The sequence below is a fragment of the Rhinolophus hipposideros genome (assembly GCF_964194185.1).
Source record: "Rhinolophus hipposideros genome assembly, chromosome: 20".
Taxonomy (NCBI): Eukaryota; Metazoa; Chordata; class Mammalia; order Chiroptera; family Rhinolophidae; genus Rhinolophus; species Rhinolophus hipposideros.
The window spans coordinates 18,252,311-18,264,818 of NC_138066.1; the positions used below are offsets into that span (position 1 = coordinate 18,252,311).

Below are 12,508 nucleotides of genomic sequence, written 5' to 3' on the forward strand. Positions count from 1 at the left end.
ATTTCCAGTGGCCAGGAGAACAGTAAGAGTTTCATGAGTAATTTTTCTGTGCCTCAGCCGCCATTATAGAGAGCCATTTTTTTTTCAGCCACTTCAGCTTCCATCTAAATTAATATAGTTAGTAATCTTTGTTGGATTAGGGTATAAGCAGGTTCCATAATTGGGTTCTAGCATTTATACATAAAATTCCTTTCTCAATATTTTTGTTCCACTAACCTTCTACAACTTCACTTGTCCTTCTCATTTTGTCTCCTTTCCCTCATTCAGAAATAATCAACTTATTAACTTCCCTTTAACTTCTTTCAAAAACACATCCATTTTCTTCCTTCTACAATAACCTCCCTTCTAAATTTCAAAAAAGAAACCATAAAAATAGTATTCTTGATAATATAAAAGTTATATAACTTCAACAATTATTAACAGTTGGGCTATATAAGTACAGGGTTTGAGAAAAGCCCAAAGAACAAGTAGAACTATCATTATGACTAATATTATTAGCAGACAGGTAAAGACAAATAAATGGTTATTTTAAGTTCAATATCAATTTTGTAGGTATACGAACCTTCTCAAAGTCTTGGGTAGACAGCTGTGTCTACCTCTGATGTCGTGGCTTCTCATCCTCGAGGAGTCTTTGATGTCCGCTGACAAGTCCCTTCCAAGGAGGTTGGAGAGTCTTTAACTGATGTCTTTTCCAATGGACAGATTCTCCTGGCTGTGAGACGTGTCTTTGAAGTCTTCATCTCCTGGAAGCACACTGTGAAGTGAATCAGTTGCTAATTTATCAATTTCTTTAAGCAGGTTGATAAGTCCTTGACAATAATGCAGAATGTCTCCTTTTAGTAAAGTTGGTTCATATGTCCCTTCATCCAGACGCCTCTGGTGACCAGTGACTAATGAGGAGAAAGGCTATGGTTACCAAAAGGAGTAAATCTCAGGTTGAGGAGCACTATAGGGAGAGCTTTGGGCCAAGGGAAATTAAAAGCTTCTGAAATTTTACCTACGTAGTTGAGTTTTAATTGTACCATTTGTGTAGTTCACCAATCCAGAGGACTGGGGTGATAAACACAGTGAAAATACTGTAGAATAGGCCAAATATTACAAATGGATTATATTATTTGCCCAGTGAAACGAGTCCCTCGGTCACTGTGTAACTCACTGGGAATTCCCCAATTGGGGATTATTTTTTCCAATAATAACTTACCTACAATTAAGGCAGTTGCTTTCCTGCAATGGAATGCCTCAGCCCAGTGAAACAATATATAAATCATGACCAACACATATTTGTATCCTTGAGATGTTGGCACTTGGATAAAATCTAATTACCATACCTCAAATGGACCTAAAGGAAGTGGGAAATGTCCTTGGGACCCAAGGAGTGATTTTCCAGGGTTACAGTTTAGACAGAACATCTGCTATACACTTTACAAGCTACTATAGGAGGAGTTTTCCAAAAATATTCTTTATTCTATGAAATCAGCTTTTCAGGACTCCAATATGTTAGCTCATGTACATGTTGAAGTAATTGAGCCCCCTATAAGTAAGATTGGTTTCTGATTGGTCCAAGCCATATCTATTTGTCTGGGTCAAATTTTCCCTTTTTTGTTACCATGTTTTCTTTTTTTTTTTCTTTCTTTCTTTCTTTCTTTCTTTCTTTCTTTCTTTCTTTCTTTCTTTCTTTCTTTCTTTCTTTCTTTCTTTCTTTCTCTCTCTCTCTCTCTCTCTCTCTCTCTCTCTCTCTCTCTCTCTAACATTTTTTATTAGTTTCAGGTGCACAAAACAATGTATGTAATAGTTAGACATTTATCATTACCATATTTTCTTTTCTTCCTCTGCAGCTGTTCATTGGAAATTTAAGAGTCTCTTATTGATTTAATAGGGAAAAGAAACGTTTTCAAGTCTGTATATTTTGGCTGCTTATTGATGCTTGTCTAGTTGCAGCGTCTGCTAAATTATTTCCTTTTGCTTCCATGGTGGCAGCTTTAGGATGTCCTGGAATTTTGATAATTTTGATAATTGCCAATTGTTTTGGTTGCTGACATCTAATAATTCTGCAACCTGTTTTCATTCTTTATGGGCTGCCCTGAGGAAGTCAAGAAGCCTCACTTCTTCCACAACATTCTGGAATTTGTGAACTACACCAAAGGTATAGTGACTATCAGTGTAAATATTGGCTATTTGATCGTTGGCTGACTGACAAGGTCATGCTAGAACAATTAATTCAGCTTGTTGGGCAGATCTTATTCGGGTAAATAAGAACCTTAAATTTATATTCACCATGGAAGTTATTGCATGATCAGCTCAGTAATGTCCCTGTTCATCTTTCAGATGAGATCCATCTGTAAACCAAATTAAGTCAGCGTTATCATTAAGAGTTTTGTATAAATCATCTGTAGGAACAAGAAGGTGGTCAGTAAGCAAAACACAATCCTGGATGTCTTCATCCTGCAAAGAAGGTAACAAAGCTGCTGGGTTAAGACTGTTACAAAGAGTTAAAGTAATATTATGCGCAGGAAGCAAGAGTACTTCATAAGAAGCCAGTTGACTGACAGTGTTGAGTGTGATGAGAATTCAGTGGAGATTCAACAGAATGAGTAACATAAATAAAGGAGAGCCCATAACTATGTATTCTGTTTGTTTGCATAACACAACTGTAGCAGAGATGGCGGTCATGTAGGGAGAGAGCCCTTTAACTATTGATTTTAATTGTCTAGAGTTTCTTCAGCTTATTTCTCTTTGGGGTTCCATTGAATTGGATCAGGTTGATCTGGTTTTAAAATAAGACATATAGAGACTGGGCCATTAATGAAAAATTTGGAACCCACTTGTGACAGTATCCAGTCAGACCCAGGAATTCTCTAAGCTGTTTTGTTTGTTTGTTTTTAGAAGAGGAAAGGATATTATTCCTTTGAGTCTTTCAGGGTTAATTAGTAGCCCATCTTTAGATACTAGATGACCAAGGTATTTTACTTGGGGTAAATAGAATCAAAGCTTGTCTTTTGAGACCCTATGTCCCTTTTTGGCTAGCTATTGTAAAAGGTAAATTGTGTCCTCTTGGGAGTCTAATACATCCTAGAGCATAAGAATAAATTATCCACATATTGGATTAGAGTAGAATTTCTGGGAAATTCAACATCAGCTTTTACTATCTGAGAGAAATAGGTGGGACTCTGTATTTCCTTGGGGCATTACTGTCCAAGTAAACTACTGATCTTCTCAGGTGAAAAAGCAAAGAGGTCTTTACTGTCTTTTTTTCATTTTGTTTTGTTTTACAGGAATGTTGAAAAGGGCACTACATAAATCTGGCACCGAAAAATATTGGCAGTATATACAGGAATAGCTGATACGAGGGTATGTGGATTTGGAACCACAGGATATCTTTATATTTATATTTATTTATGAGATCCTGTGCAAATCTCCATCCATTCCCATTGGGTTTCATTACTGGAAGGATAGGAGAATTACAGGTGCTTGTACATGGAATTATAAGCCCCTTTTCTTAAAAAGTAGTCTTATATAATGGGCTAATTCCAGCTAGTGCATCAGGCCTTAAAGGATATTGGCAAATATTAGGTAGAGGCAAAGGATTGTCAATAGTTGTTTTAATAGGAGTGGCTGACTGAATCTTGCCAATATCTGTACTGAAAAAGGCCCAAAGTTTCATTGAAACGCCTTGTAACAAACGTTCAGTCAGTCTCAAGACTAGTTTCCTTTCATATGGGTTCTTTGAAATCATTATTTTCCCAACTGGTTCAGTATCTGATTCATTTAATTCTAAATACATTTCACCCTTCTGGGAGAAGGATATGTGGGTGTCACTGGTTTCAAGATAGTCTCTTGAAACCTCTGATTAGTCTCTGATTAGTAAAAATATATGTTGCCCCGTAACATTCCCTAGGTGGAAGGGAACAGGTTCTGATTTAAAAACAGACATTGGTTGATTAGATGTCCCTACCATTTGTACAGAAGCTTTACTCCGAGGGAGAGGGCAACTTAGTCGGGTAGTGTTCAGAACAGATAAAGTAGCCATCTGTAACCCAACCATGAATGTGGGCAGTCATCCCCCAGCCGTCCTTATTGGTAGCCTCAGTGACCAGTGAGGGAGATGTCCCATCCTCAGCCCTGAGCCCCAACCAGCCAGCCAGGGCGGGGACATCACCATTCCTTTGGAGCAGGGCCCTGCCTGGAGTTGGCCCCCAGGATTTAGAGTCTTTGGCTGCAGCCAGTTTCATCCTGTGGTCATGGATGTGGAAATTCCATTAAATTCTCTGTAATTGGAAAAGAGAGAGAGGACAGATAAAGGAGCCCCAGTATCTACAAGGACCTAAGTAGTTTCTCCTTTTATGGTAATTTCAATTTCTCTTAAAGTTTTAGTAAGGGGACATGCCCTCTTACAGTCTTTGGAGCAGCCCTATGCTGGCTTCTGTTTCTTTTCTTTTTCTAAATCCCATTTCAGTTTTCTACAATCCTTCTTAAGGTGACCTGACTTTTTACACTAAAAGCAGATTCCTCTACAGGTTTCCCCCAGCAAACCTTGTTTAGCAATTCTGTTGCTTTGCTCTCAGAAACCAGTATATGTGTTAATTGGAATGGGTCAGAATAGCCAGGATCATATATGTTCTAACAGTCAATTTAAATTCCTTTGCGAACTCATCAGGGTCTTGGAGAGGGTCGAGGGAATCTTTAGTACATTCCTTACTTCTGTTTGTATACAATTGCTGGTTCCCACTGCCTGAGACCAGCTTTTTTCCAAAGTGAGCTGCCAGAATTTCTGGGTTTTTCTTTTTTCCTAGTCTATCCTGGTCTGGTTTTCTATTGAGTGTCCCCTAGGTCAGTAGGGAGCTGCAGTAGGGGTGTAGGAGAGAGAGAAGGAAGAGGAGGAAGAGAGAAGACTAAATCCAGACAATGAAGTAGAGGATGAAGTGGGTCAGTTGGAGCAGAGGGAAAAGTGGGGTGTTGGCAGTGAGCAGCTTCGGAAACCTTCTTTAGTGCAAAGACAGTCCATAAATTTTCTTACTAACTTTCTGGAGGGAAGAACGTCCCTCTGTGTATGGTTTCAGAGGCTTCCATTTGCCAAGCCTTCCATTCGTTTAGCTTGATTTTAAAACAAGTTTTTTTTCTAATTATTCACACAAAACATGAATTTAGATGTCAAAAGAGCTCCATTTGGCCATCTGAAGCTGATATCACTTCTAGTTAAATCTTCCCATTTCTGTAAGTACTTGCAAGTAAAGTCTCCCTAGGAACTGTACATCTGCAGGAGTGTTATGGCGCTGGAGACCCGGAGCTTGTCGGCCTTGGAGGTACTATTTCCCATGTTCATTTTAGTTTTCTTTTGAGATCTGCAGAGTCTGAACAAATTTATCGTGGTATTGTGTAGTTGAAGTGTGCTGCTTATGGGTTGAGTTCCAAGGGGCTGTCGTCACCTTCTGAGTTGCTTCAACCCTCTTACGTGCTTTGATCTCCCTCCCCAGCTACCTAGTACAACCGTGAGGACTCGAAGCGCTAGATAACCAGCCTTTCTGTGCACGACCCGGACAAGTCAAATATTTAATTACAGTTGTGTTGGAAATCCACATGGGCCCACTGCACGTTTTGAGGAGTACCCTCAAACACCTCCACAAAGATTCTTTCACCTAAGAATAGCCGAAATTCAAGCTGGAGGGAGTAAATACCCCTTATCTTCAGAGGTGAACAAGTTCAGACTCTTATTTATCCAGCAAAAATTAGAATCGCAGTAAGCAATTCTAATTGAAAAGCCGAAATTAAAACCAGCCACCCATTTTTCTTTTCTCTTGTCCCTGCATTATCTCAACTCTTGTCCTTAGCCTGGATTATCTCAATCCGTAACCTTTAAAGCCAACTTAAGGATTTTAAAAAAAGAGTTCAAATAAAATCAGGGCCTCCTACCTAAAATCAGGGAGGCCCGGAATTCCAAAAAAAAATTCACTCAAGTTCAGTGGATACAAAGGGGGAGCTGGTGGGACACAGTGAGTCCCTGCTGGGACCTAGAACCAAATCTGGGTCTTCATGATGATCTTGGGTGCGCTTCTTTGGAATCCTGCCAAGTAAATATCGACATGAAAAATGTACAAATCTGTAGAGAACTTAAATGAGTTTATTTGAGCCAAATTGACAATGATTGCTAGGAAGCAAAATCTCAATGGATTAAGAAAATGCTCCAGAGAATGGTAGTTTTGCAGCTTATTTTATACATTTGAATCAAAGGAGGAAACATAAGGAGGGTTACAAGAAATCCACTGATTAATGGGGTAGGAGAAAGCAAAGTGGGGAAATCTCTAGGATTGGTTAAAAAGTAAAATGGAGAGAGACACATACTTGTTTTACATTGGTAGGTACAGGATAGTTAATAATTAACATTTTATAGCACACAGAGATGGTATGCTGGGAACAAGATAACAATGAGGTCTCTGCTGTGGTCAGTGGGTTGTGCCCTGAAGGGTCCGGAAAAAGGGATTCTCTTACATTCCAAGTGTATGTTATCTTAGATGCAAAAAGACAACAGACAGGCTCACTTAAAGTAAAGAATGACTTTTGTCAAGGAAGCTACAGGCCAAGGATGTGACTATCTGCCATAACCTGCTTTTAGTTAGGAATTTTTATGTTCAGATCATCCTATGTGGTTACTTTCGGTTTCTGAGTGTCGCGCAGGGCGGCCTGCGGGGTCTCAGCTCCTGCTCCCCACATAAGAACACAGGACATGGCGAGGCCAAAAAAGAACACCCATGGAGCCATAGGTAGGGGAGTCATACCACTATATTCTCGTTGGCGGCCGGGTTGGAGAAACAGGAGGCAGGCAGGAGCCACACGGCCCGCAACCCTCACTTCACCGCTTGCCGGCTCAGACACCATCTTCTTGCAAGCCCCCATTTTCTGCTAGCGAAGCCATGGCAATTATATTAGTGGTCAAGGGCTCACTGGTTACAGCTGACGGCCAACTAGCCACAGCTGATGGCCATCCAATCACAGTCGATGGCCATTTACTACCCGAGTGAGCACCTTTCTATGTGAGGCTGAGAGCCTGGAAACTGCAGTCCTGGCTCTGTCCCCACACTGAGTTTGTAGGGCCTACCATGCTTGCCTCCCCAGAGCTTGTCAGATTTAGTATGTGGCCTCTTTTGCATCCGCAGTAACAACAAAAAGTTTGGGCTCTAGCTCACTAACCTACTGCATACCCATTTTACAAAGTGCTTTTGGATATGTATGTGGGAAAGACACTTATTACTTACGTGACCTTATTAAACTTTAGTTTCCTCCTCTATTAAATGAGGGTAACTTCAGAAGATTGTGGTAAGATTAAATGCAATAATGCATGTGGCTAGGTATGATTTTGAGACACTCATCGATGTTCATTTTTCTCTCTGTATTTTTCCGTTTCCTTTTCCCCATTCAAGCAGTTTTGAGGGTTGTAGCAGAGCGGAGAAGGAGAGGACAGGAAGCTGAGGTAACCTAAAAATCTTTTTTAAGAGCCTTAATAAACCCTTAAGAGAACTGCGTTGATTTCTAGAAGCAATAAAAGGGGGAAAGAGGATTCATGCAAGTGTTCAAGATACCTTGGCCAGAAGCAGTGGGGAGAAGGGAGACCCCCTCACCAGAACCAGGAGGAGGCCATTCCTTGGCCTTAAGAGGGATGACAGAGGTCCCAGGGCATCTCTCAGGGAGGCAGTGGGAGCCTGGGGCAAATGGTTTGGGGATGTGTGTAAGCCGGGCCTGTGACTGTGATGAAATAACAGGAAAATGTCAGACCTGAACGAGTCCTGGAGACAGGGCATGGGCAGCCTCAGCAGCGACTTGGCAATTGTTTTTGGAGGACCAAACCACCATCCTCTTACCATGCTGCATTGCATTGAGACCTCAAAAGGATGGCATAAGTCCTGGAAGAAGGTATATATGTTTCGCCACCAGTCTGATTGAAAAGGGACTCAGGGTCAGCTATGAGGCACAATCATAGAAACCAGAGGAAGTTCTAGTTCTCGTCCCCCTGAGGTGTGTGGGCACTGACAATGACACAGCCTGTGGATCTGAGGCCTGGAGCCCAGAGGAGGGTTGCGCCTGCCCTCTTTGCCCCTCGGGCTTTCTCTAAGCCTCTGCACAGAGTGTTATCTCCTCCCCAGGTCCCATCTCTTCTGCAGTTACATTCCAACTTTGGCTTCCTCTGGAGGGTGGAGCCACATTTTATGACTCCTGTTTCCTTCTTCCTCTGGATTAGATTTTTGTGGGAGCTGGGAAGAAGGCCGTTAGGAAAGGATGAGGCAGGCTGACCTTTTGAGGGTCCCCATGCCCCCCAACCCAGCCCTCAATATGGAGATGTGGCCTGATCCCACAACTTGGCAAGGCAGCCACAGGCATTGACAAAGTGACAAAAGAAGAGAAAGGGCTGAAGAAGAAAACTGCTTCCCACATAAAAATGCTTGGGAATGTGTTCCAGACACATTCTTCTCTGGGGTGATTTTCAAGGCCAGCAGAGCCTGGGGCCTAAAACTCCAGGAGGTGACTCAAGTGGCCCAGCCAATATGCAGATACTTCCTCTATGCATTGTGTGTGTGTGAGCATGAATGTATGTGTTAAGGTGTGTGTGCATGTGAATATGTATGTGCATTTTGTGTGTATGTGTGTATATATGTGCATGTGTATATGTGTATGTGCATAAGTGTATGTGCATAAGTGTGCGTGTGTGTGTGTGTGTCCATCTCAGGATACAGACTCTCCCTACATCTATAGGGCCCATAGGCCATTTAGAAATCCCTTAAATTCAAGCACTTCTTTTCAGAGATGTGGAAACCAAGGCGTATGGGACATGACCTGCCTGAGATCACGCTGTTCTCCAGAGACAGAGAAGGAAGTGGCCTGGGATTCTGAAATGGTCTCGCCTGCAACCCAGCATGGGCCCTTCTTCCTTGGTGGAGGTCACCCTCTCCCAATGACACAGCCACTTGATGAAGAGAACGCAGTTGCTGTGTACCCACCACTGTTCCTCTTGGGCCAGGCTCTGTGCTTTACAGTTTATGTAAGTTATGTCATTCCCTTTACTTCTCACCGTCATCACCCAAAAAAGGCATTTAAACCTACATATCAGATGAGGAAACTGAAGCCAGGTGTGTTTAATTCCCTACAACCCATGTTTGTTCTATTTATATAATTGTGATGGACATTTTTGAGCACATACTATGTGCCATACACTGTTCTAAGCATATTGCACACGTTAGCTCATTTTGTTCTCATCGTAGCAGGTTCTATGACCATCCCACATGCTATACATGAGGACCCTAAGACACAGGGTTTAAGTAATTTGCTCAAGGAAACAAAAATAGCAAGGGGAGAAGTCAGAAATCCAATACATGATGAGGAAGGGGAGAAGTAAGACAGGAAGCGGAGGAAAGACATTGAAGGCCACATTCATCAGCAGGTGGGCAACGGGCTCACCTCGTGGGGACCTGCTGAGAGGCTGCCCAGAACACACATCAGGATTTGGCAGAGGGGTGAGGACCCTCCTCCTTGGCTGAAGGTCACACTTGGGGTATGGGCAATTCCTTGGCACTTCTGAGCTGCCCCTGTGCAGGCTCCTCACCTAGAGAATGTCCTGGGGCAGAGATGCAAGGAGCTGTTTTCATAAGGTACTATCTGCAGGTTGACTCCAGGGAGCCCAGGGGAACGGGCAGGGCGGCTGCTGCTATAGTGTATTAAACCTGACACATGGCGCTCAACAAACGCTCGTTTTCTTCTTTCTAGAAGTACATTTTTTTTTTTTTACCCAGATATTTCTGGAAATCAATAAAGTTGATTTCATTAAGTAGATATCAAAATGTGATTTGCTTTTCCGGCACCATGCAATTTTTTTATCGTAAAAAATATCACAAATTTAAAAACTTGCTTTGTAAGATCACTACCCAGTTATCTGTAAAAGTCATAGTCTCTACGAATGTTCAGAGCAGCTCTATTCACTATAGTCAAAAGGCAAAAGCAACCCACGTGTCCATCAATGGATGAATGGATACACAAAATGTCGCATAGACTTACAATAGAATAGTGCTCAGCCACGAAAAGGAAGGAAGCATTGATACAGGCTACAACAAGAATGAACATCAAACAACATGATGCGAAGGGGAAGCAGCCAGACACAAAAGGCCACATAATGTGTGATTCTCTTTATATAACATATCCAGAATAGTTAAATCCACAGAGACAGGAAGCAGATTCGGTTGCCAGGCTGTAGGGAGAGAAAAGGAGAGCAACTGCCCAATGGGCACAGGATGAAAGTGCTTTGGAACTAGATAGAGAGGATGGTTGCACAACATTGTGAAGATACTAAATGCCAGTGAATTGTTCGCTTCAAATGGTAAATCTCATGTTATGTGAATTTCACCTCAATTTTAAAAAAGTATCACGGCTCGCTGCCCTGCCCTCTGGCTGCACGGACCCAGAACCCACCGAAGCACAACCAACTAACCTGCCAGGTTCTGGCGTGCGCCATGTCTGATTCCTCCAGCGTCACCGCTATGAAGAAAGTGGTTCAACAGCTGCGGCTGGAAGCCACAGCTGCAGATTTGAAACAATTCTGTCTGCAGAATGCTCAACATGACCCCCTGCTGACTGGAGTATCTTCAAGTATAAATCCCTTCAGACCCCAGAAAGTCTGTTCCTTTTTGTAATGACACTAATCTTTGGAGGTTTTCTAAACCACTTTTCGTGAATCAGTGAATATTCACAGGCGAGCCAAATCTGAGGCCTGTACAAAAAGCTTCTGCCTATAGCATGTGCCATACTATATACAAACTTCTGCTTTTGTCAGTTCTTAACATGTACCTCTCTGAATTTTCATGAATTTCTATTTCATAAGGGAAATTATTTTATATACACTGGTAGCAACATACAATAAAATACTTAGTAGTAAGTGGGGGAAAAAGTATCAGGGTCACAGTAACTGTAAGAAGTAGAGAGGGGAGTCAAATGCAGGTCTCAGATGAGCCACACGAGAATCTGAAGAGCTGCCTCCCCCACCCGGACAGTCCTGCAGGTGTCCGAGAGCTGCAAAGAAAGAGAGAAAATAATGAAGGGGTATTTTGTTTCTTTGTTTTTCAAATTTGGGATATGCTTTCATAAATAATTCTCAACCTCTTTGGCATGCCTATAGTGAGAAGGGCATTCGCAATCACTTGTGATGGGAAATAAATTAGTCTTAGCCATTCTGGAGGAAGGTTTGGCTTTTTGTATAAGAACTTAAAATGTTCATGTCCTTTTAAAACAACCTATTTCCTATCCAGTTTTCAGATGCGGATGTTTCACTCAAGACTGCATTTTTACCTGGACCTGAAAGGAAAGTGTGAATATGTCCTAAATCCATGGTCAGTGGTCTAACATGTTTGTTGTTTTACAAAAAAAAGTCCGTACCTTTGGACTCAATGGATAAGGACAGGGTCCTGGCCAGAAACAGGCTCAATGTATTTAGTCTGTAATTGAGGTAGGATTTCAAGTCAGTGAGGAAATATTCTACTAAAAGAGAAAGGCTGAATTGTGGTATTTGGGAAGTTAGCTAACTATTTGAGAAAAAAAATAAATTTAAATCTTTACCTCACACTTTATATCAAAGTAAATTTCAGATAGGTTTAAAAGCTAAATGAAGGAAAAGAAGGAAGGGCCGGCCTGGTGGCTCAGGCGGTTGGAGCTCTGTGCTCCTAGTGCCTAAGGCTGGCAGTCCGATTCCCACATGGGCCAGTGGGCTCTCAACCACAAGGTTGCCAGTTGGATTCCTTGACTCCAGCAAGGGATGGAGGGCTCCGCCCCCTGCAACTAACAATGGCAACGGGACCTGGAGCTGAGCTGTATCCTTCACAACTAAGATTGAAAGGACAACAACTTGACTTGGAAAAAGTCCTGGAAGCACACACGGTTCCCCAATAAAATCTTTGAAAAAAACAGAGAGATTAGGAAGAGTAGGAAGGAGAGAAGAAGGAAGAGAGAAGGGAGAGGAGGAGAAAAGATAGAGAACTGGAAGTAAATTAAGGAAATCTTTGGTACTCAGATGAGCAAAGGGAGCAATTGGCAAAAAGCAAAGGAAGAAAGGATAAGAAAAATATCAAAAGGTCAGACCATATAAAAATGTAAAGTGTATGTGTCAAAAAACAAAATCAGAAGGTAAAGTCCAAGTTTAGAAAAATACGTGTAACACATGTGGCAGACTTGCCCTTTTTAAGAGCTTCTACAAATAAGAAAACATAGAAAAATGCCCCAAAGAGATGAATAGGCAACTCATAAAAGGAGAAGGGCAGTTGTTTGCATCTATTTTTAAAATGCAGCAGACACGTGGTCTTGGGGGTGCCGAGCGCAGGAACACAACCCAGGCTTTCAGCAGAAAAGGCGAATTCCCCTTTTTCCAGCTAGAGGGCCATCGCCCGCCGGTCCCTCTCTATGAGAAGCTGCTCAGAGACCAGGATTCTGGGATGCCGAGCTCGCCCTTTCCCAGGCCGCTAAAGAAACAATTGCATCGTTTGTT

General features: G+C 42.0%; 1 protein-coding gene across 1 annotated transcript; it reads left to right on the forward strand.

Annotated features, from left to right (window-relative positions):
- Window positions 1–10,487: 10,487 nt before the first annotated feature.
- Window positions 10,488–10,667, forward strand: LOC308488620 (guanine nucleotide-binding protein G(I)/G(S)/G(O) subunit gamma-5-like; the record flags this gene model as incomplete). The annotated part of the gene is made up of 1 exon (XM_081028521.1): window positions 10,488–10,667. The coding sequence occupies one exon, from the start codon at window positions 10,488–10,490 to the stop codon at window positions 10,665–10,667; it is 180 nt and encodes a 59-aa protein (XP_080884647.1).
- Between the last annotated feature and the right edge of the window lie 1,841 nt (window positions 10,668–12,508).